General features: G+C 40.2%; 1 protein-coding gene across 2 annotated transcripts in view; it reads left to right on the forward strand.

Moving 5' to 3' along the window:
* klhl4 (kelch-like family member 4) overlaps positions 1 to 25,059 on the forward strand; it is a 200,407-nt gene extending 175,348 nt beyond the window's left edge. For both annotated transcript variants that reach the window (XM_080187717.1, XM_080187716.1), the window contains exons 8-11: positions 11,101 to 11,263; positions 17,825 to 18,037; positions 20,619 to 20,790; positions 21,825 to 25,059. In XM_080187717.1, the coding sequence (XP_080043843.1) occupies positions 11,101 to 11,263; positions 17,825 to 18,037; positions 20,619 to 20,790; positions 21,825 to 21,884 (608 nt within the window). In that variant the 3' untranslated portion in view covers positions 21,885 to 25,059. The remainder of the gene's footprint in view (positions 1 to 11,100; positions 11,264 to 17,824; positions 18,038 to 20,618; positions 20,791 to 21,824) is intronic.
* The last annotated feature ends 1,470 nt before the right edge of the window (positions 25,060 to 26,529 follow it).

The following is a 26,529-nucleotide window of genomic DNA, read 5'->3' on the forward strand; positions in this document are numbered from 1 at the left end:
CTGAGGTGCGGCATTGGATCGATCCCACAATGCCTAAAACAATTTGCAACTTTCAAAGGGCCTGCGACATGGAGGGAATGACAAACCTACTTGTAGCCAATTATTGACCTCCCATTATGTTCTTCAAGAATCTTGTTAAGGGGCCTGTTTGGAACAGAATGGGATTTTCACTCTTTTTTCTAAACAAATTTAAATTGCCTGGGGCAGTCACCCAGAGGAAAAGAAAGTTGGTTTCCATCTGTACTTTTTTTTTTAGGTGGAAGGGTCAACTAGCACCAGGTCCATCCAACATGGTGGCAGCAGACAGCTAGTTCCTGCCTTTTGGGAGCACTAGGCACCTCTAACTGGGCTCAGGCTCCTGTCCTAAGTTAGAAGTTTATTTTTTATTTATTTACAAGTGAGCTTACATTAACACTGCAATGAAATTAGTGTAAAAATCTCCAAGTCACCACGCTCTGGCATCTGTTTGGGTACACTAAGGGAAAATTTAGCATGGCCAATGCACCTACCCAGCACGTTTTTCATACTGTCGGAGGAAACTGGAGCATCTGGGGGAAACCCATGCAGACATGGGGAAAATGTGCAGACTCCACACAGACAGTGACCCGAGCTGGGTAATCAAATCTGGGCCCTGGCGCTGTGGGGCAACAATGCTAACCACCAAACCACCATTAGCCCAATTACATTTCAAAATAGTATCTCAAGACCAGTGCAGGTCTGGTGTTGAGTAGGAACCCAAATTCATCTGGTGTCAGATTTCTGACCCCATTTAAAAAATCTGGTCTCCAAAAAGAAGTTATTCAATGTCATTGTTTTTTGAAGTTACTACAGCCAATTTCATTGCTAAAGTAGTCACTGATGCACAGGGATTGTAAGATTGGCAGGCAGTACCCAACCTGCCAGGAAACACAACTAACACAGAGCTTCATGTCCAGTCAATGATTGGAATCATCAAATATCCACAAAGTTCATTTGAGTTATCGTAACAAGCTACATTATAATGCATGTTTGTTATTGCAAATTAAAACTTTATTGTTGATGTACATGAATTTTGTGTTCATTTGTCTGAGGTGGACAGAAACATATTATAAACTGCAGTATTCCAGGACATAACAAATGCCTTTTTTAATTATGTTTATATTTTATAATATTGAAGGATACATTCCTGTAGTAAGTTTGTGCAATTTGCAACAAAGTGCTGAGACATATATTAACGTCCAAATTTCATGACACATAAATGTTATGGTCGTTTCAGAAAGAGAACTGAAATTCCATAAACAAGATAAATAGACTGCTCTTGCTCAGTTCCTGGTGGCCACTTGCCTCCCCAGAACTCTAAACTTTCCTGGATAAGTGCAGTTCCAACTGCAGTCAAGCAACTCAACATTATCCAGGACGTAAAACAACATATTTAGTCGACACACTATCTTCCAACCTAAACATACACTCCTCCCAGCATCAGTGCAGTGACTGCAGGATGCACCACTTATAAGATGCATCTCAGTAACTTGTCAAGGCTCCTTCAACCACCTGAAAGGCTAAGGGCAGCAGGCGTATGAGAATGTCACAGCGTGTAAGTTTCCCTTCACATCTCATATCATATTGACTTGATCTCACCAGAAATCTGAGCCCAATAAGATCGCGAGAGTTCGGACATGTGCCTGATTTTTTTGCCTCTGTTGTGACCTTACCGGCCTGCCCTACCCATTGACTGGTGGGACGAGAAGATAAGGCTGCTCCCAAAATGTTTTTTTAAAAATTTTTTCATGGGATGCTGGGCCAATATTTATGGCCCATCCCTAATTATTGTGAACTAGATAGGTTGCTAGGCCATATCATGGGGCATTTAAGAGTCAACCACATTGCTGTGGCTTTGGAGTCACATGTAGGCCAGGCAAGGTAAGGATGGCAGATTTCCTTCCCTAAAAGGACATTAGTGAACCGGATGGGTTTTTACAACAATCGACACTAGTCACAGACTTTTATTTCCAGATTTTTAATGAGTTCAAATTTCAACATCTGACATGGTGAAATGTTTCATTTTAACATTTCAGTGTGTTAATTGTGCCCATCTGGATTTCATCAGCTTGTGAGGAACTGGGACATCTACCAATAGTCTGACTGAACAAAATAAGGCACTTTGCTCATTTGAATGGCTCATTATCGCACCACATGGTATATTTTCCAATTTGGCCAATAGGAAGTCTTGAAGTTAGACTCAGAGAGAGACTCGAGTCTCATTGAATATAAACAAAATTGAAAATCAATTGTACAGCAGCAAATTACAAAGTTGATTTCCCTCAAGCTATTCGTGGCAAATTAACATCTTATTGAGGCAAGAGGGTTTATCAATTGTGTCTTCTGTAAGTTTAATGTACAGTTACAAGATTGAAGCAAAAATAGTTCAAACTTAAAAGTTATTTTCAAATTCTATATTACGTACTGAAAATAAAGATTTTAATTTGAGATCTGTGTAGTGCTTTATCATTTCATCATCGTCAATCATACTTGAAATTCTTAAACAAAAACTTCTTGGCATCATTTCATAAAATATATATCTGGATTATTAGGTATAATAGAAGTTTTTGTTTAAAATTACTTGGCCTCAAAAGATGTTTCATAGAATCAAGGTCAGGCTGTTAAATCAAGAGGAGGAATGATGAATCTTTCACGGATTCATTACTCTAGCTCTAATGTGGAAAAAAAATAGGAGAGCACAAAAGGCAAAGACATTTCATATCTGAAGCTGAGCTGCTATGCTTATTCCAGTCACATTAAAGTATTAAGTGAGTGAAATTGGTATTGGTAGTCACGCCAATGGGTGAGAGTGAACAACCTGTCTGATTTTCTATTCCATTGAAGTTGAGTTAGGATGGTGTGAAAATCACTACCAGTTACGGTTGCTCATTTTGTGCTACTTCGAAGGACCCCACAAAACTGCAACATCCCGATGTAATTCATGGTTTTAGAAAGTGGGCATTAAAAAATGATGAACAAAATAAAACAAGTGCTGTGCGCCAATATTTTCCATAGCTGCGAGTGATTTACATTGATTTACTTTCTGAAAACAGATCACCAACCTCATCAGAATTTTGCTTCAACACCAGGGAATCTTGGTCCTCATATCTTTTAATAAATATTGAAACACCCAATTGCTTTATTTCAGATTTTAGTCTGTTATTTCATTTAGAAGTTAGATGAACATTGATTTAATACACTATTGCTGTGACCAGGGAACATTGTGGGTGGGATTTTCCAGTGCTGCGCAGCTCAAAAATGGAAAATCCCGCCCAGGGTCAATGTACCTGCGCATGGTCTGTCGCCGCTACGATTCCTGCGTAAAGTTTATTTATTTGTCACAGGTAAGGCTTACATTAACACTGCAATTAAGTTATTGTGAAATTCCCCTAGCCACCACACTACGGTGCCTGTCCGGGTCAATGCACATAATGGTGGGAGGAAACCGAAGCACCCAAAGGAAACCCACGCAAACATAGGGAGAATGTGCAAACTCCATACAGGCAGTGACCCAAGCTGGGAATTGAATTTGTGTCCCTGGCACTGTAAGACAGCACTGGTAACCACTGTGCCACCACGCGGTCCCATGGGCAGATTAGAAAACCTTCCCCAAGTGTCATTCAGTATTGCCATCATGTTATTCTGCTCAGGTTCCAAACAAAACAGAAGATAGACTTTTATCTTTTTCTCACCTTCTTTGATCTCAAGATGGCCAAAGGCACTTTTACAGCCAATGGAGTAGTTTTTCAAGTGTAGTCACTGCTATAATAATAATGTAGTAAATACAGCAGCTAATTTGACACAGAAAGATCCTCACCAAAAACAACACTGAGGTAATGACCAGTTCAACTGGATTTTTATGAAGCGATGTTGAGGGAAAGGTGCTGTCCAGGACATAGCAGAAGGGAGACAATGTGAAGGAAATGGTTTGAGTGATTATGATCGATAATTTAACTATTGACATCAAAGCACCCCATGACTGATTGAGCTAATAGACTGGCCTAATAGCAGCACTCAGAAGCGCAGAGAACCCTTTCCATTTAAGTGAGTAGATGTTTTGTTTTGTTTTAATGTATCACTCAATTAGTGCAATTGCCTTATACTCCCATAAACCCATTAAATAAGGTTCAGCAATTTGTTTCATTGTATAGATTTCTATGTCACAAACATGTTCATGTTATAATGACACACAGGAATTGCCTTTTTAAAAGGCATGTCTCTTTTGCTGGAAGTATTCGAATCTTTGATCCACATTTGGGTCATCAGACATTGGCAAGAATCACTGTGGTGTTAGATTGGGTGCACTATATTACCCTCTTCAATCGTTAAAGAGCCAATTAGCACACATGCTTGAACTTTCCTATTGATGCTACTTTAATACTGGTGGTTGCTCGGATATGATAATTATTGCTGACATTATATTCTAATTGTTAGAAACAAACTGGCCTGTCATTGCCCATACAGTTATGAACAGAACCTGGTATAGCGCTGTAGAGTGACCTGCATGATTATAAAGGAGGAGCAAATGGGAGTAAATTGCTGATATTAAATAAATCTAAACTTTCTCACATGTTTTTCATGCATTGGAAATGCATTGGAATCATTACAGACCCAAGGTCATAACTGTTGATTTAGATAATTGCAAAATACTTTTGAAATGTGGGAAAAGTTGAACAGTCTGAATTTCATTAACAAAGTATTTTGCCAATTTCTTATTCCATTATAAGCAGAGTGATGTAGGACAATGTTACACAATAGGGCAAGAAATGGACCAATTTCTCTTCAGGGTTTGATTCCCAAATGGATTATAATTATCCTTCCATCCTATACCCACTCTTCCTGTGTGGACTTAGACAGTAAAGTTGTTGTGTCAATACTGAATGCATCCATTGCTGACCCATTTGAGTGCTCTGTCATTCAGTGTTAAATCCAAATTTACATATATGCCCTGTTATTTAATGGGTATACTTAGTGATTTTCAAGACTACATTAATAGCGAAAGTTAAAACAAAATGCTCATTTATGTCATTGACAGATACGGGCTGGAGTTTTCTCGTTGTTCCCCCCGCTCCCCCCAGCTGCTGCAAATGGGGACAGAGAATTTGGCGCTCAGCCAAATCCCCACTCACTGCAGTGGGATCAGAGAATGTTACCGGCGACAGTGGCCAGAAAATCCTGGCCATACAACCCATGAGTTATTAATCCAAACACGAGCACTATTATTTGTATTATGTAATAGATATACTCGGAGATGGATACACTTATTCTGAAGAAGTGGAGGTCCAGACTCCTTACCAGTTAGACAATATGCAGAGCACCATGTAGGCAAAGATATCGATCCACTGGTGCCCTCTAATGTTGGACTATGTCCCTATGGTAGCATCTGCAGTAAAAACAGGACACCGAATGCCATTATTGCAAAATACACCTGCTATCTTAACGCAGCAACCAGAGATTTCAAACTATATTTCCAATCTTGAAATGATTAACTGTGGATGATCCTGTGTCTATATTTTACTTGCCATACTAGATTACTGTCCTAATTCCAAATATGCAAATTCTCTGGATTGGACCAGCTATGTTCATTACTCAGCTCATGCTAACTTGGGATAGCCTTAAATAATAAGCAGCTCCACAAAAAGATGACCATGAACCTGTTCTCAAATGTACAACAGGAATACTTGAGGTCTGATGTGGAAGGCTGTCGGATTTTTTGGCTGTTAGTATGATTCACTATATATCAGACCCGACAGGGAGATAAACATTCTGCCCATGGTATTTTTAACCTGGGCATTTGAAAATTCATTGAAAGTAAAATCTTTAGCAAGCTTTCACTATTGATATCTGTATACTTACATAAAGGGCAGAATTTTCCCATCCCACCTGCCAAGGGAATCACAGTGGATGGGGGGAGGGCGGGGGCGGGGGCATGTGCAGACCATGCAAAGGTCTGTTGCCCTCAGGCAGGATTTTCCAGCCTTGGGGCGAGTGGGGCCAGAAAATCTCTCAAAGTATTTCAAGCTGATTCTAAAATGTGAAAATACCCCTAAATGAGATTTATTTGTCTTTTTGCGACTTTCTTTACAATTAAGCAGGTGCAAAATCAACATAACTAAATATAATCAAATACAAGCATTATCTGCGTTTTAAGCAGTTAAAATAATTCACATTAATGAGCAGGATTTCACAAAGTCATAGGCGGCTTAAAGCACAAAGGCCATTCAGCCAGTCTTGCCTGTGCTGACCCTGCGTATGAGCAACTTACCTAACACTGTTCCCCCAGTCTTTCCAACAGCGTAGTGAATGCTCTCTCTTCATTCTTATCCAATTCCCTTTGGAAGGCTCTTATTGTATCTACCCACATTATAATTTCGGTAGAGGGTTCCAGATCCTAACTGCTCATTGCACAATTACATTTTCCTCATATTTCTTATTAATCAGCTGTGGTTGCAGCACGGTCATTAGCACTGCTGCTTCACAGCACCAGGGACCCAGGTTCGGTTCTCAGCTTGGGTCACTATCTGTGCGGAGTCTACGCATTCTCCTTGGGTCTCCTCTGGGTATTCTGATTTCCTCCCATGGTGTGGTGTAGAGATTTTCACAGTAACTTCATTGCAATGTTAATGTAAGCCTACTTGCGACAATAATAATAAACAAACTTAAATAAAATGTTCCCTGGTTCTCAACTCTTCTGACAATAGAGACAGGATTTTCTCTATTGATTTTTCCTCCATTGCTCAAGATTTTGAAGACACCTATCAAATCTTCTCTCAACCATCTCCTTTAAAATGTGTTTTATAAAATAAAGGGCCTTTCTGATTCTACAATTTCCATGAGTTTCTGTATTTTTTAAGATTTGTCCCTGGGATGTGAGCATTGCTGACTGGGCCAGCAGTTATTGCCCATCCCTTATTGTCCTCAATATGGTGGTGGTTTGCTCCCTTCTTGACCAGCTGCAGTCTATGTATTGTAGGAATACTCATAGTGCTGTTATGAAGGGAATTCCAGGATTTTGACGCAGTGACAAAGAGGAATGGCACTGTTTCCACGTCAGCACGGTGTGAGACTTGTAAGGAAACTTGCAGGTGATGGAGAAGCCACGTATCTGCTGTCCTTTTAACTGTCAAGAGGTGACAGATCTTGAAGGTACTGTCGAAGGAGTCTTTGTGACTTGCTGCAGTGCATCTTGTAGACGATACACATTGGCTGCCACTGTATGTTGGTGGAGGGTGTGAATATTTAAGGTATTGGGTTGGATGCAAATCAAGCAGACACCATTGTCCTGAATTGCATCAAGCTTCTTGAGTATTGTTGGCACTGCACTCATCCATCATTCCATCACACTCCTGAATTGTGCCTTGTGGATGGTGTTCAGGCTTTGGCGAGTTAAGTGGTGAGTTACTTATCACAGGTTTCCTAGCCGCTGAACTGCTCTTGTGGTCATTTATGTGGCCAGTCCAGTTCTGTTTCTGCTTCTGTTTCTTCTTCCGTGCCACTTCGGCACAGTACCACCATTAGCACTGCTGCTTCACAGCTCCAGGGACACAGGTCTGATTTCCAGCTTGGGTCACTGACTGTGTGGAGATTGCACATTCTCCCCATGTCTGCATGGGTTTCCTCTGGGTGCTTCAGTTTCTTTCCACATTCTGAAAGACAGGCTGGTTAGGTGCATTGATCCGAACAGGTGCTGGACTGTGAAGACTCGGAATTTCACAGTAACTTCATTGCACTGTTAATGGAAGCCTTATTTGTGACTAATAAATAAACTTTAACTTTAACTTTGACTCCAGTGAAATCCATTTGTTGTCTCTTCGTTCAGCCTGTCTGCCCACCACATTATCTACTATGCTCCCAACAGCATACAAGTGCTAACATGCCCGGGATTTTCTGACTCTGCCACATGGTGGACATAGAGCCCTGCAAGTCTTGGTCGATTTTGGCAGGACCAAACTCAGCCCTTGATCTTTGTTCTATTTGCAAGGGTGGTGCTGGGGTACCCGGTAAAATACCCGTCAGCAAATTTGCCATTGCTCAGACTATCTGGGGCCCTCTATGTTATGAAAGGATTCTAGTAGGGGTAATGTAGTAACCACTTCTGATCCCGGTTTGTGGCTGTATTTATGACGTTTGACTCGACAGTCTCTGACTGCGGTGGTACAGTGGTTAGCACTGCTGCCTCACAGCACCAGGGACCCGGGTTTAATGCCTGACTTGGATCACTGTCCATGCGGAGTCTGCATGTTCTCCCTGTGTCTGTGCAGGTTTCCTCTGGGTGCTCCGGTTTCCTCCCACAGTGTAAAAGATGTGTTGCTTAGATGCATTGACCATGCTAAATTCTCCCTCAGTGTACCTGAACAACCTCTGGGGTATGGCAATTAGGGGATTTTCACAGTAACTTCATTGCAATGTTAATGTCAGCCTACCTATGAAACTAAACTTTGAAAACTTAATTTTTTCATCTCTGATATAGTTAGCCTTGAGATGCTTCACCAGCTGCTGTGCACTGTTGTTGAGTTTCATTTGAGGCTTTTTCTATCATTTTCAACTGTTTTTCTGTGGGTGTAGTCACTGCTGTCATCATCTTTTATTGTGGGTTTATTTTACAATTTGTCAGCTTCTTATGCCAGAAGAGATCTTGTTGGAACCGATGGCCTTTTGTTCAAAAACATTTAAATGCTAACTATTTACAAAGGTTAAATAAGACCAAGATACAGGTGGCACTATTCCCTGAGGTGCTTCACTCTCATTTCCTCTCAGAGAGAGATATCACTGGGCTTTAGCTCCTTATGCATATGCTCAGTAGCTATCATTAGAATTAACTCTTTACCCTACATTGACTAATGAAAAATTGAATCAATTTAGAAATTCATCACTTCACTCTAGTTCGTTCCACTCCAACTTTTATACCCCATCCATAATTCAAATTAAGATTCAAAGTACTTGATCTGTACATGGCACTCTTCCATACAATCACACTAACAAAGAAAGTTGTGTCCTGAAGGCTGGCTCTTAAAAGACCAAAAACTCTGATGTCCTTGCACAATCTAAATGCCCAAATAGACTCTAAAAGAGATTATGGGTTTACACCATAAATCTATCAGGGCTCATCATCATCTACATGAACTGAACTACACTTCAGCAGCAAGATGGATAACTCATCAGTCTGATGTTGACCTACAATAGATCTTAAAATCTGAGCCTCAATCTCTCAGATACTTCAAACGGAATCTTTATTTTTGATCAATTCACTATACACAGCCTATGAAGTCAGGATTATTCTGTTAATGTAATATTTTATCATCAGTACTTCTGAAATCCCCTGCATGTTTTTCAGCAGAACATTGGACTGCTTGCTGAATAAGGATGTTCTATCTTTATGTTTTTTGCTTTGATACTATTTTTAAAATGGCCCCAAACTTTAAGGGCTGTTTATTCTGATCCATTTTCCGTACCGTGGAACATTTTAGAAGTCACTACATTTCAATCTATCCCTGTCTCTTTTCAAAATATCCTAATATAAAGAGCACATGTGGAGAATCCAGAAGTCTGTCCATCTGTTCCTACAGAAACAGTTCCCAGGTGGCCTCATTATGAATGTCTGGCTGAGTGCCAAGATGCATAAATGCATTTGTTCAGCTAGGATTCTGTTATGACAACTAAGTGGAATTTTTAATTTGCTTTCTTGATGTCTTTATGTTGTTCGAACTGTTTTTTTTTTGTGATTACTCTTATTGATGCCTGAATGTTTATTTGGATAAGCTTAAGAGGTAAGAACATAAGAACATAAGAACATAAGAAATAGGAGCAGGAGTAGGCCATCTAGCCCTTCGAGCCTGCCCCGCCATTCAATAAGATCATGGCTGATCTGTCGTGGCTCAGTTCCACTTTCCCGCCCTCTCCCCATAACCCTCAATCCCTTCTCTTATCAAAAACCCATCAACCCGCTTCTTAAAAATATTTAGCGAGGCAGCCTCCACCACTTCAACGGGCAGAGAATTCCAGAGATTCACCACCCTTTGAGTGAAGAAGTTCCTCCTCAACTCCGTTCTAAACCGCCTCCCCTTTATCTTGAGGCTGTGCCCCCTAGTCCTACTGTCTTTTTTGAGCGGGAAGAGTCTCTCCACCTCTATCCTATCCATCCCATTCATCATCTTATACGTCTCAATGAGATCTCCCCTCATTCTTCTAAACTCTAACGAGTACAAGCCTAGTTTATTCAGCCTCTCCTCATAGCTCAATCCCCTCAACTCCGGTATCAGCCTAGTAAACCTCCTCTGCACTCCCTCCAGGGCCAAAATATCCTTGCGCAGGTGCGGCGCCCAAAACTGCACACAGTACTCCAGCTGCGGCCTCACCAATGCCCTATACAGCTGCAGCAAGACCTCCCTACTTTTATATTCAATCCCCCTCGCTATGAAGGCCAGCATCCCATTCGCCTTCCTGACCACCTGCTGCACCTGCAAGCTGGGTTTTTGCGACTCATGCACAAGGACCCCGAGGTCCCTCTGCACCGTCGCCTGCTGCAGTTTTTCGCCACGTAAGTAATAGTCCTTCCTACCATTCTTCCTACCAAAGTGGACCACCTCACACTTGCCAACATTAAATTCCATTTGCCATTTCCTGGCCCATTCGCCCAGCCTATCTAGATCCTTCTGCAGACTCTCCACACCCTCCGCACAATTTGCCGTTCCCCCAATCTTGGTGTCATCAGCAAATTTCGACACCCTGCACTCGGACAATGTGTTTAAAGCTTCTGCTACTTCTACTCTAATTGCCCTGGCTGATTGTAGACACAGAAGTATCTTTTTAAAGATGGTCTTTGAATTGGTATTTTTTTCTGAGCACTTGCTGTTATTATCTTACTGGTATCATACATTCTCAGCCAATAGGGTGACTCAGAGGGTGATGGGATGTGAGGGGTGGGGGCTTGAGGATGTCACCACTTTTAATACAACTCATTCAATGTCTCAGAAAATAGAAATGGGCCTTCTAACAAACCCGCCTCGGCACTTGACCATGGGTCCCTACAATCTGCTTCTGATGCCAGCAAGGCTGACTCAATTCCATCCACTTTTATTTCAGGAGTAGCAGTACTTGAAGGACCAATGTATGCAGTTGGTGGACACGATGGATGGAGTTACCTTAACACAGTGGAACGATGGGATCCACAAGCTCGTCAGTGGAACTATGTTGCTAGCATGTCAACTCCAAGAAGCACGGTAGGAGTTGCAGCATTAAATGGCAAGTAAGTAGCAAAATTACACATCTCTCATGTTAAATCATTGCACTGATTCAAAAATAAATGCTGGTATAACTTTTTAATAATGTAACTCACCAAATGTACTTAATGGTACAATGGCCCAAATTTCATCGTCAGTGGTAGCTTGACAGCACTTGCTGTTGACCTTGAAGAAAACTATCTACAAAAGGTCTAACAATCTATTTTCCTGATACTAGTTTCAATTCAGCACCAAGTTTACGGAATCTCTAAGCATCCAGCAGCAGTCATGGGTGGAATTCTCTCATTCGGGTCTAAGAGTGATGGTAGAGGCAGGAACTGAGAGTGTTTCTCACTGTGGAAGCTGACAGGAAGCCATGTCCTCCAATCCTGACCTCATTAGTTATGACCCAAGGGTTTTGTGCCATCTTTTCAGTAGGTGGGAATGATGGAATGCATCCTGCTGTCACACCTGAATGCAATATTGAAAAGGCACCCAACATCATTGACCCACCATTGAAGAAAAAAAAAGGATTTCGTGAAGAAAGAAACTGGATCTCCCAGAACACCCTGAAGCTGGATGATGGACCTTCCTGAAGACACTGAAGCTGGAAAATCCACCAGATTGATGGTCCTCCATACACTGCTGTGATGTTCTGGTGTCTGTTGGCTTTCATCCCAAACTCTGAGATAGCCTCAGGCATTTGACAGGCTAGTCCTAAATTCTGCATGCCATGTTGGTCCAGATGTGTTCAGGACCAATGGGTTTTCCTGCTGGTGTCATGGAGAAGCAGACCTTGGGGGAAGATTCTGGCCAGGACTTCATTTGCGTCCTATTAGCTGGATGCAAATCTGTTCCACACCCAGCCTCTGGTGGGACTTCTGATCCTGCTGTAAATTCATACAGGCATGAAACTGATATTTGGGCCTCATGCCAAATTCTCTCCCATTTCATCCACCATTGGCCCTGCTGCCAGGGGCAGGTGGAAATTCTACCTGATCTCATAGAAGCCCTACAGTGCAGGAGGAGGTCATTTGGCCCATCGAGTCTGTACCAACCACGATTCCACCCAAGACCTATTCCTGTACCCCATGTACTTACCCTGCGAATTCCGCTGACACCAGTGTCAATTTACCATGGCCAATCAACCTAACCCGCACATCTTCGAACTGTGGGAGGAAACTGGAGCAGCCAGAGGAGACCCATACAGACACGGGGAGAATGTGCAAATTTCACACAGACAGTGACTTGAGGCCAGAATTGAAACTGGGTCCCTGGTGCTGTGAGCCAGCAGTGCTAACCACTGTGCCACCGTGCCGCCCTGTTTTTTAAAAAAAGTCTCCATCAATGTCCCCACTGGAAGAACAACCAGCCTAGTTTCTCCAACCCCACCACGTGTTCAGATATGGTGTCCTGCACCTTGAAAGTGGCACATCTTAAATACTGTCAATCACTATTATGACTGCCACAGGATGCAATGTATTAATCACATACCTTGTAGTCAATCTGCAAGCAGCAGTGGTAGAGATTAGATGTACAATACCTACCCTCTTAGTGAATATTATCTTTAATTAGTCATCAGATTAGATGGCACAGTGACACAGTGGTTAGCACTGCTGCCTCACAGAGCCAGGGACCCAGGTTCAATTCCCAGTTTGGGTCACTGTCTGTGTGGAGTTTGCATGTTCTTCCTGTGTTGGCATGGGTTTCCTCCAGGTGTTCCAGGTTCTCCCGCAGTCCAAAGATATGTGGGTTTGGTGCATTGGCCATGCTAGCTGGTCCCTCAGTGTCACAGGATGTGTAGGTTAGAGGGATTAGCAGGGATAGAGCCTGGGTAGGATTGTTGTCAGTGCAGACTCAAAGGGCCAAAATGGCTTCTTTTTGCACTGTAGGGATTCTATGATTCTGTAAAGAATCCATGTTTTTGTTCCACTGATCTTTTTGTATGATTTGCACCTTTGAAAAAAGAACAATGTAAGAGGATGTTGTCCGGCAGTGCTAATAGCCAATCATATTGAAGAAGTCTCTCAAAGCAAACCAGGAAGTAAACATGCAACCATTACCCTTCACTTATAAATTACACAGAGAACAAAAGAACAATTAGGCCAAAGACAAAAAATTACAATGTCATAAATCTTTTTACAACGAAAACAATGACATTTCATGGTGGAGGAAACATTCAATATCATACAAATATAAAATTAGCTTTCCAGGGTCAGCGGGTTTGTTCATCAGTAGAATACTAGTAAAAAATTCAGTTACTTTAGAGCGTCACTTTTTCAGGGGGGGTTAATAGCATTATTATAATGTAGAAAGAGCTTGTTCTCATCATTCTGTTCATTCTGAAAGATGACCGCCTGCAGCACAAATTATGGAGGAGCAGGAAATCACAGCGCAGATGTGGGATTTTTACATTTAACTCCACTTACACAGGTGCCAGAAGTTATCAGTTTAGTTGAATAATGACCATGAACACGAACAGTTTTGTCATTATTGCAACCTTCAAATCTGGGCCTTAGAGCATTTTTGCCACAGGGAATTGAAACCTGGTCTCCAATTTAATGAAAAATTGCGTAAGTATTGGTAATCTGAAACAAGAAATGCTGGAATGAAACAGCAGTCAGTCAACAACTGTAAAGTTACATTAATGTTGTGCTTCTAGATCCTTTCAGGCCCCACTATCGAACTGAACAACACAAAATAGTGAGAGACAGGAAGTAGATGTCAAGGTAAAAAGAACTGGAAAGAGGAATGTCACAGAAGGATCACTTTAGGAGGCAGGGAAAAAGAATTCAAATACAAGCCTATGGAAGTTGCTAAGTAAGCCAGTGAAAAGCATGGGAAAGACAAGTTGACTAATTTATGCTAATGGCCTGAGGCTGTCTTTGGGTATCGTCAGCATTATTTTCAATTCTCTGCTCAGAGCCACTGATGTACACAGCTCTTCCCAATAGATGGAACATTAATGCACTCAAAACGTCTTAACACTTGACAACTATTTGAAGGCATGTCAGAAATGCATGGTGAGCAGCTGTAACACATCCAAATACCCGTTTCAGGAAGGCCAGTTATTGGAACAACAGTAATACAAGTAGCTTTAAAACGGGAGAGGCAGGAAATGAAAGTGGATGGGAGAAAATAAGATGCGAGAGGAAAAATAAAATCAATGTCCTGCAGGGCACCGCTAGGAAGAACGAGCCATGGACATTGAAGAATGTATTGAGCTTCACTGGGGAGTGTAGGAGATCAAGCATGGCAGGGACACTGCAGGAATGGGAGGAGGATTTGATGTAGTGGGTTGCAGCAAAGTCAGCATTCCACCACAATCATCAGTGTAACAAAGGAAGAGGTCACAGAGGGGGACTGCAATAGAATTGCAACAAAGAATGTTCCACAACTCCTATGAAAAAGATCAGAGTAGCCCTTTTTTCTGTCCAGTAATTGGATGTCCAAGTTCAAAAGCAGGCACAGAGCCAGTTTTGAACAACTCTGCCTCATATTTCAATGAAATGTTATTTTCCCCTTCAGACATTGAAGAGGGTAAAATACTAAATTGTCCGACTGGTGTGAGGCTGTCTTTGGGTATTGATCAAGTATATTTTTAGCTTTCTCCACAGACCAACAAGTTCACACAGCTCTCCTCAAATCTATACAATATTCATACTTTCGAAATATTTTGAATGTTTGGTACACGGGATATCCTTTTGGGCACATATTAGGAATTTGTTGTGAGCTCTGCAGTACATTTTAATAGTGTTTGTTTCAGGCAGCGCAGCTGAACGAAACAAACTAGGAAGAAAGGTCTTGCGTTCAGTCCCTGATCTCTGCTGATCCCAGCTTAAGTGTCAGATGGACACCCCAGGGTACTGAAAGGGAAAACTGTCCCATGATCTTGGTCTACAAATTCCTTCTAATAAAAAAAAACAGAAAATATATCTATGACAGGATGCAGGCATTGCAATGTTTATTGCCCATCCCCAATTGCCCTTGGGAAGGTGATAGAGTGACTTGTTAGGTTATTTTTAAGAGCTGATAAGTGTCAATCACACTCTTGTTGTTCTGCAGTCAGATAAATCATAATTTCCTTCCCTAAAGGACATCAGTGACCAATTGGATCTTAACAACAATCCAGTTGTTTCAATGTTACTAAGCCAGTTGTTTTATTATAGATTTATTTAATTATCTAAATGTAAATTCCTACATTGGCTTAATAAGTCAGGTGTCATGTCTAAGGGTCATTAGGAAGCAGTAACATAATCACGATTCTATCAAACCCATGTCACTTCCACTGGAAGTGTGCAAAGCCAGAATTAGGCTTGCTTGTGATGTCCCCATGACGCCAGGCACTCAAACCAAATGCTTGAACGACACCCACATGGGTAAGGTATCAAAATATGATCTGCACTATTTGAACCAAAGGAAAAAGAATGAATTGGCAGATGTAGGAGAGAAGATTATAGAAACTGGAGGGGGGGGGTGCAAAAATGAAATATGGTGCTGGCTTAAGTGTTGATTGGTTTGCAAATTGACTCTATTGGCTGATGCATTTGGAGAAGGCCATAGAGAACTATTGGTCTCTTAAGCTCCTGGGTAAATCAAAAATGGTACATGGTTTGAACACATTCCTTTTGTATGCAGAGAATGGGTCCTTGTGCTTGAATGTACGTCAGCTCTGGCAAATATAAATGAACCATGTCACAAACTTGACTGATTATCATAAATTGGTGTTAGTGTAGCCATTAGCATATTCAGGATTGTTCAGCAAGCACTGCCCAATCACATCTACTAGTAGACATTTTGCTTTAGGATCTGCAAGCACAGGCCACTTGGCTATTACAAACAGGCAAAGGAACCACTCCTTGATTTGATCATCTAACCACTGGGACATACAGCTGAAAGACCTGACATTGGACTGGCACTGAAACTCATATACAGCATTGTTTAACTGTATGCCCAACATCTTTCTGGATTGATATCAGTATCTGTTAGTGGAAAATATCGTTTGCTTAGCCATTAGAACCATAGAAAATTACAGCACAGGAGCAGGCCTTTTGGTCCTTCTTGGCTGTGCCAAACTATTTTTCTGCCTAGTCCCACTGACCTGCGCCTGGACCATTTCCACCCACACCCCTCTCATTCACGTATCTGTCCAAGTTTTTCCTCAAATGTTAAAAGTGAGCCCGCTTTCACCACTTCATCTGGCAGCTCATTCCACACTTCCACCACTCTGTGTGAGGAAACCCTCCCCCCCAATATTCCCTTTAAAAACTTTCCCCCTTCACCCTTAACCCATGTCCTCTAGTTTTTTCTCCCCTAGCCTCAGTGGAAAAAGCCTGCTTGCATTCACTCTATGGTAGTAATGTGAAACTGCTTGTTTATTCATTATTTTAAGCAACAGGTTTCCACATTTCTTGTTACAACTGTAAGAAATACAAACTGGGTATTCCATGCTGAAGAATTTTATATAGGCGAAGATATGAAACAAATGGCAGCACAGTGGCACAGCGATTAACATGGTTACCCCTCAGTGGCAGAGGCCTGGAATCAATTCCAACTTTGGGTCACTGTCTCTGTGGAGTTTACACATTCTCCCTGTATTCTTTCTGGGTGCTTCGGTCTCCTCCCACAGTCCAAAGATATGCAGGTTAGGTTGATGGGGCAATTTAACATGCCATACTGTCAGAGGGGTTAATATGTTGGGCTATGGGGATAGGGCTTAGGTGAGATTGTATTTAGTGCAGGCTCGCTGGGCTGAATGGCCTTCTTCTACATTCTAGAATTTCTAGATTCTATGATTCTATGAAATTCAAGGTGCTCAAGAAGAGAATTGATGGTTATTTACATCACTTGTCACTTCATAATTAACAGCTATTCTACCTCAAATTCCATCAGAATCAATCACATTAAACTAAATAAACAAATTTAGGAACGTATTAATATTCCACTTAGACTGACCTTTAATCTTGTCCATTATTCTTTGGGGAAGGAACAGAACTGAACAGCGGTTAACAATGTTGAAACATCAATTGGAATTTAATTACTGCTAATTAGAGCCCTCCTCCCTATAGTATTGTGAGAGACAGTAAAATTTTATTGATTTAATCCGTTCTGACATTATCTAATGAATCACCACAAAGTCATGACATCTCTTGCAAAAGCCTTATCCATTTAATGGAAAAGTTTGTAAACCTTATTTAGAAATACTCTTTTCCACTGCAATTTAGACAAGTAACAGGAGATCTGCTCACTTGAAATAATATGGACTGACCCAGAATGTGCCTCTATCTTTTCCATGGGAATCAAATTCTCCCTGACTTGCATTCATCTGCAGCCTCGCTCCTCCCATCTCAAATTTTCTCCCATTCTTTCCCGAGGTGGTCACATGTGCTTGCAGCAGGAATTGACTAACTCGACACAGACTGGGATTCAGAGCTGGGGGTTCTTCGTGTAGCAATGGATATATGTTCATTTTTTTTCCCCCCAAAATGCCTGCAAATTGAACTTAAGATAGGGGTTGAACCGCATTCTTGAGGGTCTTTATTCTGTTCATGTTGCAAATTCCTAATGATGAACGTTATGTTTTGCAGGCTGTATGCAGTAGGTGGGCGAGATGGCAGTTCGTGCCTACGATCAATGGAGTGTTTTGATCCTCACACCAATAAATGGAGCATGTGTGCACCCATGTCCAAGAGAAGAGGAGGGGTAGGAGTTGCCACGTGCAATGGTTTTCTTTACGCAGTGGGAGGGCATGATGCCCCTGCTTCTAATCACTGCTCCAGGTTGTCAGACTGTGTTGAACGGTAAGAATGGCCAAGTTTCTTGGTCCCTTCAGCTAACTACCTTTCTTGCCTATAAACCTTTGATGGATGTGATAGGTCATGTATCTTACAAAGAGGACTGGTAGCTTGACTCAGGTAGTTATTCAAAAGTATGTAGCCTAAGTACAATATATACAAAGTGGGTTACTGATCACTTAACCCAAGGGCTGCTTGCACACTTTGCAGGATCTGTACTATATGACTTTTCATTGATATATCATTGTCCACATCGCTCGTTAGCATACCTGTTCTATTAACCTATTATGTTACAGGAAGTGCTTGCAGAATGGTTCCTTACTGCCATTGAACAACCTCAGGAATTGAGAAATCAGAGGGGCTACGATCATGGCATCAATAAAAGATACCTAAGAAGTACAATGTTAAAAAGAAAACTATAACATTTGTATGGATAGCAAGATGAAAGAAATCATGCATTGCTTAAATCAAACCTTACTTTTTATTCATTTAAAATGGACAAAATACAGGCTGCTACAGGTCACATGATTTGTAACTTGGCTACAGTTCTAGAAACTTCCAACACTAATGAAGGAAGAAAGCTCAACCCTAATCCTTGTGTAATCTCACACCTATCACTGTGGGGACCCATTACAATCAATGAAGCAGGAGATTATCTGTCTCCCCAGTGTGGATGTAAAACAAAGAGAACCAGCAAAATTGGTTATACCTGTGGTGGATAATAGCCACCATCTATCTCCTGAGGTGTACGATGATTTTGACCAGAACTGTTTGGTAATCTGAATCATTAACAAGCAATACCATAATAAAAGCAAATTACTGCAGATGCTGGAATCTGAAACAAATGCTGAAAAATCTCAGCAGGTTTGACAGCATCTGTGGAGAGAGAGCACACAGCTAAAGTTTTGAGTCTGGATGACTCTTCATCAGCACTGCAAACAGGTAAGATCATGTTATCCAAGTTCCCTTGGTTTTGGAAAATTTTAATGTTACATTCTTGGACTCCCAAAGCAGTCACAGTTAACAACCAGGCTAACATCCAAGCCAGACTCCAAGCTGACAACAAAGCGTGTCTCAATTCTAAACCTCCTCAAAACCTGGTTCCCTGGAGGATTCCTGCCATCATCTGTATATCAAACTAATTCTCTGTCAATCTCATCTCGCCAACATTGAAGGAATTTTGCAACTCTTGTTCTCAGCTAGCTGAATTCCTCATACATGAAGGAGCTCCCACTGCCCTCTGACGTTCACATGAATAAATAACCACATCTTTGGTTCCTTTTTAAAGTTATTCTTAGTTGTAAAAGTGTGATTGTGCATGCCTGCATGCACATGTATATGGAAACACTTCCACAACTTATCTCAAAAATTAAAACACCTGTTAACAGATGGAGAATGAGAAAAATAAAGTTTAGTTTGCCTCCCTTCCCAGTTCGTAGCCCTTCTTAGGTTATTTTGGAGCACCTTCTTAGCACAATACCCTGACATTCCATAGAACATCCAGAATTTCAGCAGGGGATGTGGCCATCCAGCCCTGTATCAATGCCTGTGTTAGTTCCACATCCTGGCTATCTGCTCAGAGTATCAATTCCTAGTACTTAATATTTAAATATTTGTCTAATTTGAGCTAAAATATTGTGATAGAATGTGTTTTGGCTTTTGCAAGAAAAAAATCAAACACTGACTCATCAACCTAGGGAAGTAACCTTTCAATATTTATCTATTGAAAAACCTTTTACATTTTTGAACACTTCTAGTAATCAGCAAACACAGCTCAAGTTTTCCATTTCCCTCTTTATAACTCCAACTTTTCCTGGCTCCAATGTCCTTTCTGCAACAGGGCAGCCAAAAAATGCAGACAACAGGGTACATTTTGCAATGCTCTGCTTCTACTGCAGAATCTTGCTTGGTTGGAGCTTGAGTCAGAGAATCAGCATGCTCGGTTAGCATGTCAGACTCACACCATTCTCAACGTTTTGGGGGGGGGGGGGGGGGGCGGGGAGGATCCTCGCTCTGCAAAATTTACCCACGTATTCCAGGCTTGGCCTGACGAACATCTTCTGAAGTTTCATCACCACCCTGTACATTGTATTTGAAGTCCTGGATGAAATTCTCTGGCTGTTCACGTCCTGCCATCACTGCCAGCGAGGACAGAGAATTTGGCATTCAATCAAATCTCCATTCATTGCAGTGGGCCTAGAGAATCCTGCTGGCCTGGATGTCTAGAGAGTCCCACTCCCTTTATTTAAAATTTAGAATCCTATTTGTCTTTTCATGGCATTTTTCCAAAACTCCATTTAATTAATTGGAAGTGGAAATTAGTTCTCACAGACATAATCTGATTATTTCCACTGCTTAGCCTTTTTGCAACTGTGTGAATGTATTGTATTATATCTCAAGCCTGCACATACATATTTGACAATAATGAACCTTCAAAGGTTTCAAAATGAGAAAACTTTAATTCACAAGCCAACCACTTTTACAACCATAAGCTTGTACCAAGTTTTCTGAAAATGTATATCGAAACATCTTTCATAAATAGATTGGCCAGTTTTGCAAACTAACCTTGTTATTTTTACATTTGTAGGTACGATCCGAAAACAGACACCTGGACAACTGTGGCACCTTTAAGTGTTCCAAGAGATGCTGTAGGAGTGTGTCTCCTTGGGGACAGGTTATATGCTGTGGGAGGATATGATGGACAGACTTACCTAAATACTGTAGAATCTTACGATGCACAAAACAATGAATGGACAGAGGTAATAGATCATTAAGATCCAGTAGAATGTTAAATGGATTTACAATTACATTAAACTTAGGTTTTTTCCTAGAAAATAAATTAGCAGTTGTTGCAAACCCCATAGAGATCAATAACATTTAAATGAGATGAATTTTCAAAACAACCAACAGAAATTACTGAGGACAAGATTTCACATTTTGAGTCAAGACATCTTAACTTGGAAATGGTTTTCCCATAGGAACAATGTTTTAAATGGGGGAATTGTTCCTCAACCAAGCCATGATAGTTGTCTTTACTGAATTAATGAAATGTCTTTGAGATCTTGCTTCAGTATAATTGCCAGTGTAATGTAACTCAAACATTGTAAAGTTGAAGACCGCCTGAGTATTAATTTGGCTCAGTTGGTAGTAGACCAACCTTTTCATTAGGAACCGAAATCTAATACCAGAGGTTGAATAATGTAGGTGATATTGATTATATGGTGGTTAGTCCAGCTTTGGAATGATTACTGAGATGTTGGTGTGTTTGAACAACGGATTTATTTTATGCAAATGATTAATGCTGAGCTATTGATAACTAGGGGTAGGAATCTCCAACCTTTTCTACCAGCAGTATCTTCCAGTCCCACTGAAGTCAATACTCATCACTGGTTCCCCAATGTTTGCCCAGGCTAGGAATGTAATTCACTATTGGGACCTCAAGATCTCTCCAAGAGCTGATGGCAAGTGCCTCTGCCACTTGCTGCGTGGATGCTGGAGAATTACCCTAGGTTACACCGCTGAAGCCATGAACATTCTCCTTTCCATCCCTGCTAATCATATGTCTTCTTACATCATTGTCATGAGGGATGCTATTTCCACAATCCCATACATTAACCCTTACAAACTCTAATACCACAGCATTTAGAGAATGTCCCATAACATTGTCAAAGATGCAACCATTGGAATTCCCTCAGTGGTTTAAATTGTAGTTAATGACCTTATAGTATTAATCTTAAACTTTTCTAGGAGGCTGTAAAATTCAGTTACTCATAGACTTACTTCTTACCAATAGGAGGTGCCTCTAAAGATCGGAAGAGCTGGTGCTTGTGTTGTAGTGGTCAAACTTCCATGAAGCACTGAAAAGAACGCCTATTTTGTTTAACTGAAGATACAGAGGGTCAAAAAAATGTGTATATAAAAAAACTAAACATTCCAAAAAACTGCATCAGCCTCACCACAGTTAGGAGTGTCCAACACAAGAGACTCGGCACTAAACGAAGTGCTGTCTGCTGGAAAACATACTAATAAGCCGACTGCAGAATTAAATGGAGGTTGCCACAGCCTCATCGCAGCATTGTACATTGATGGAGGCTCATCTCAAAATGAAGTGGATCTTAGCAGAGCCTTGACTGAAAATGGGATGGACATCACTCGAATCTCACTACAGAATGAGATGCACATCACTGGAACCTCACCACAGAGTGAGGTAGACACTGATAGAGCCTCACCACAGAGTGATCTATTGTGGGAATCCGGCCTCTTGGAAAACATTATGAGTGATTATATGGATACTGCTTATGCTGGTTGACTAGTACTGTACTTAATGTAGGAAAGAATGTGAAAGGTTTCATGTTGTAAAATATTCATACAAAAGCATATTATATGACAATGAAATATGGATTCAGTCTGGAGAAAGTTTTATCACTATCTCATTAGAAATAAAATACAATCAAAATTAAATTACACACAGGAACAACACTTACTTTAGACATCACTTCTAAACTAGTCAAGAAATATAGATAATACTAAATTAATCCATGCAACCATTTTCATACACTCAACAATTCCATTCTTAAGTCATAAATTCCCTTTCTCATGAAAGCCAAAATTTAAAATTTCAAACCAATTATCAAAAATTACATTATAAATACTTTCATCAAAACAGGGTTTTGCAAGCATTGCTCAATGCAGACATAATGCCCCTGTCACAGGCATAAACCTTACTGATAAGAAAGGTACGAGAAAGCAATGTTAAAATACTGTGCAAAAAAAAACAGGCTGGGCGTCTTTCCTCAACTACTCTGCTATTCTTTATCACCTGAACAGGAGTAATATAATATAAAAGATGGCAGGAAACTCCAGAGATATTGATATACACAGTGTAGTACCATACACGATAAAGTGTTCATCCTAATTTTAAGTCTTTGTTCTTTTTCAGAAATATTCACCCCAAAAGTATCTTTTAAAAACGTGCATCATTTAGCTTTAAACTTTTCACTGTCCCAATGCAAAGAAATGGAGCAGCTTCAAACTTAATCAAAAATAGACTGATAATGAAATAGCAGAGTAGTAATATTGTAGACCCATTTTTTCCAGAAGTGTGCATCTATAGTATCTGCACTAACAATGGATTTCAAATATCCTTGGTGCATTGTGCTTAATTGTTTAAATTTTAATAGTATTTTAAAAGTAGATCATGTGTCACATGTTTTCTGACGCTCAATCTGGGGTGAAACTCTAAAATGTGAAATTGTAAATGTTGTTTCCGATGAATCTTAAACATGTTTTCAAAACCAGTGTAATTGCAATGCCTTGATCTGGGGAAAAAGGCCTACAGAGGATGAAAACATTATGACAAAAGCATATTCCAAGTAACAAAGATCTTTTACTTTAACAACAATGTCATATCCACACCTCAGTCAATTTTCAGATGATCAATCAGCTCTTTCCTGAATGAAACTTCAAATTATCTACTGAATTTAAAAGGATTCAAAGAACTGACTGAGCATTAACCTAAATGTTCATACAACACCATTATTATTCTGAAGAGCTGCCCACACTGAGATCTTAATAAGAGGTCTCTTTAAATCAATTTAAAAATTTCAATATTCCCATTTGTGATCTAAGATATATTTATACAGCATAAAATGATTGTTAAATGGGCTACGGATCATTTATAGATTGTGATATTAAATAGTCTTTGAAGTTCATATATTAATTAGTATAGCAACAATAAAATAAAACAACACAAATAAATTACACCAAAGTTAATCATAGACTATTTATGCAGTGCCAGCAATACAGAGTTATATTTATGGAGATATATAAATATACTGTTAATCCAAATGTCTATGTACATATCATATTGATATTGGCAAACGTATCATTGGTGAATCCAATTTTCTGAGCCTTTGAATGTGCCAACAGAATTATGGCAGGTGTGTATAAAACTGCTGAATGGACAAACTGATATTGAGATAACTGTATTGTACAATATTTCATATGACCATTCAGAACAGGAAGAACATTTTGTACCTTACTGAGCCAAGATCAACACAAGACAATGTTACAGTTTTGGGAGAATACATTTCTTACTGTTGATAGGGTAAAGTTAAAGTAGTTCAGCTGCAGGGCAGGTGGAAGGATTAGTGTTCATGCCCAACTTATTTGTTTAAAATCAGAGACCGGTAATAGAGGGTTTGTCTACTTTGGAAAACAATCTGCACCTCCTAGTCTTGCTGGTTACAGAATTCACAACCAAGCATGATGACTTATGAAATGTTTCTGTTTCTTTTTTGTCTCAGCTAATATTGTGCTTATCTACTGGAAACTGTAAACTTCTTCCTCCAAGATTTCAAAATATTCAGATATACGTTGGCCAATTAGGAGCTGCCCCTGTAATGGTCTGGAGTATAGTTTAATTGGCCTACAGTGTTCAGTGGTCTGTAATAATCAGCTCTAAGTGCTATACGAGAGTTCACTTGCATTAGCGAACAATATAAACAGGGTCATTTTTCCATCAAGTAAGCTCCGATCTATCTGCAGTAAAAAACATGTGCAGTACAACTTCATTGATAGTGTTGTACCAAACTTGCAACCAATCCCATCTGATACCAACATCATATTTATGGTGTATGTATGCACTGTAGAAGAACATGCAAGCTACAGTTTCTCAGCATACGTTATTGCATTTGATATTGTTAACAGCTAATCACCTCTATACAGGAGGTGCTGAAGTGGTGCTCCATACATCTGCCAAACTTAAATTATGGAGGTACTTCAAATATTTTGGGAAGTCCAGGAGTTCTGAATTCTTCTAGCCGTGACATTCTAATAATGTTTACATTTCAGCTGCCAGTCTTAACTCTTGTGCTGCATCTGAAAGAAGCTACTTTCAGTTTTGGAGTTAATACAGCTGACAAGATGAATTGTGAAAGATCTGCCATTTTGTAAAATAAAACACATTTGCAGTACAGCACATCAGTTTCTATGTAATTTTTATGCCAAATAAAGTGAGATGAGATTTAGCAACTTCACTTGATTTCATTGCAAATTGAGAAACTTTCATAAGCCATCTTTGTCACAACATAATTTTTGGACAAATAGCGAGCTTTTGGAAGGTTATATAGGATGAAAAGTTTCCTATTTTTACAGACTAATTTTGCAACACGGAAGGACAAAAATTGGAATTATATCAACTATTTAACACTGCCTTTCAGTATATCATTGGACTCTAAGGTTGAGGGAGTATATATTTATGTAAGCTTGGATCTTTTCAGTACTGTAATTTATACCAAACATTTGGTCACTGTTTTTCGTGCAGCATGCAAGGAATCTTTACTTCCTTACTGCACCCTTGGTGTATTTACCTTTAAAACCTCTGTTATTCTGCAGTTGTCACTTTGCAAATAAACAAACTCATTAAAATGAGAGTGTGTTGCATTTCATTAGTTTTGAAAGCAGATAAAGTAGAATGCAGCCAGGTGTGAGGAATATAAGGCGCCCAATTTTCTCCAGAAAATTAATCAGAAATGTCTCCTGTGGTGGGCAAATGTCACAACTTAAAAACTAAACAGAGTAGGTAATGCTTGTATAACTCAATCATGTTAAAACCAGGCAAATAGATGCAGGCACCTGTACAGCCTAGACTCTTCCTCCTCTGAAGATGCAGAGCAGTTTTCACCTCTCTCCTCTCTCTTCCCTCTTTAGTCACAGCCTCACATGTTGACTCGTGCCTCAAAGGCCCAGAACAGGTGTAGCTGGGGCAGTTTTTGGTAGAGATCTCAGTTTCCATAACCCAGAGAACATCTGCCATGACTATTCAACTGTCAGAGAAGGGGAGTGAGAAATGTAACTCTGGTTCTGTGAGTTTACTATCAAATAAATCGGTTGGACTAAAACCTGGTGTTGTCAGACTTTTTACTGTGTCTGCCGAAACCACAGCAGTAGAACTACTCAGAATAGGAAAAGAAACAAAAAAAATTATAGTTTCTCAGAGGATATCAGTTGGTTGTCCAAAGTCTCTGCTATTCAAGAATCAATTCTATTAACAAAGCTCATACATCATAAACCTTATTTCAAATCTCCACTATTCAGTCATCTCCCTGTTGCTTGCTACGTGGTATTCATCCTTGGGGACTATTCTCATTCTAATCTGACTATCAAATCCATCACAAGGAACTACCCTGACTTCAACACCTATAGGAAAACAATCATTTTGAGGGTCTTCCCTGATCAGTTAATTTATCAGGAGTAGACCCATTCTCCAATCCAGGATTGCGCAAGGAGAGATTCCAGGTTGGTGCTAAGCTAGTTGATCTCAGAAAGGAGGACTGCAGAGGCATTGAAATTAATCACTTTATTGGCCCAGTGCATCACTGAAGCCCATTGAAAATTGTCAAGAGTCATAGTCATCACAAGACAAAGAGAAACAAAACTGAAGAGAGTAAAAATAAAATTACATTTATATTATACTCTTCTGAAATCTTTTACAGGCA

Source organism: Carcharhinus amblyrhynchos, chromosome 4 (genome assembly GCF_965287045.1).
Source record: "Carcharhinus amblyrhynchos chromosome 4, sCarAmb.v2.hapA, whole genome shotgun sequence".
In the NCBI taxonomy this organism is placed as follows: Eukaryota; Metazoa; Chordata; class Chondrichthyes; order Carcharhiniformes; family Carcharhinidae; genus Carcharhinus; species Carcharhinus amblyrhynchos.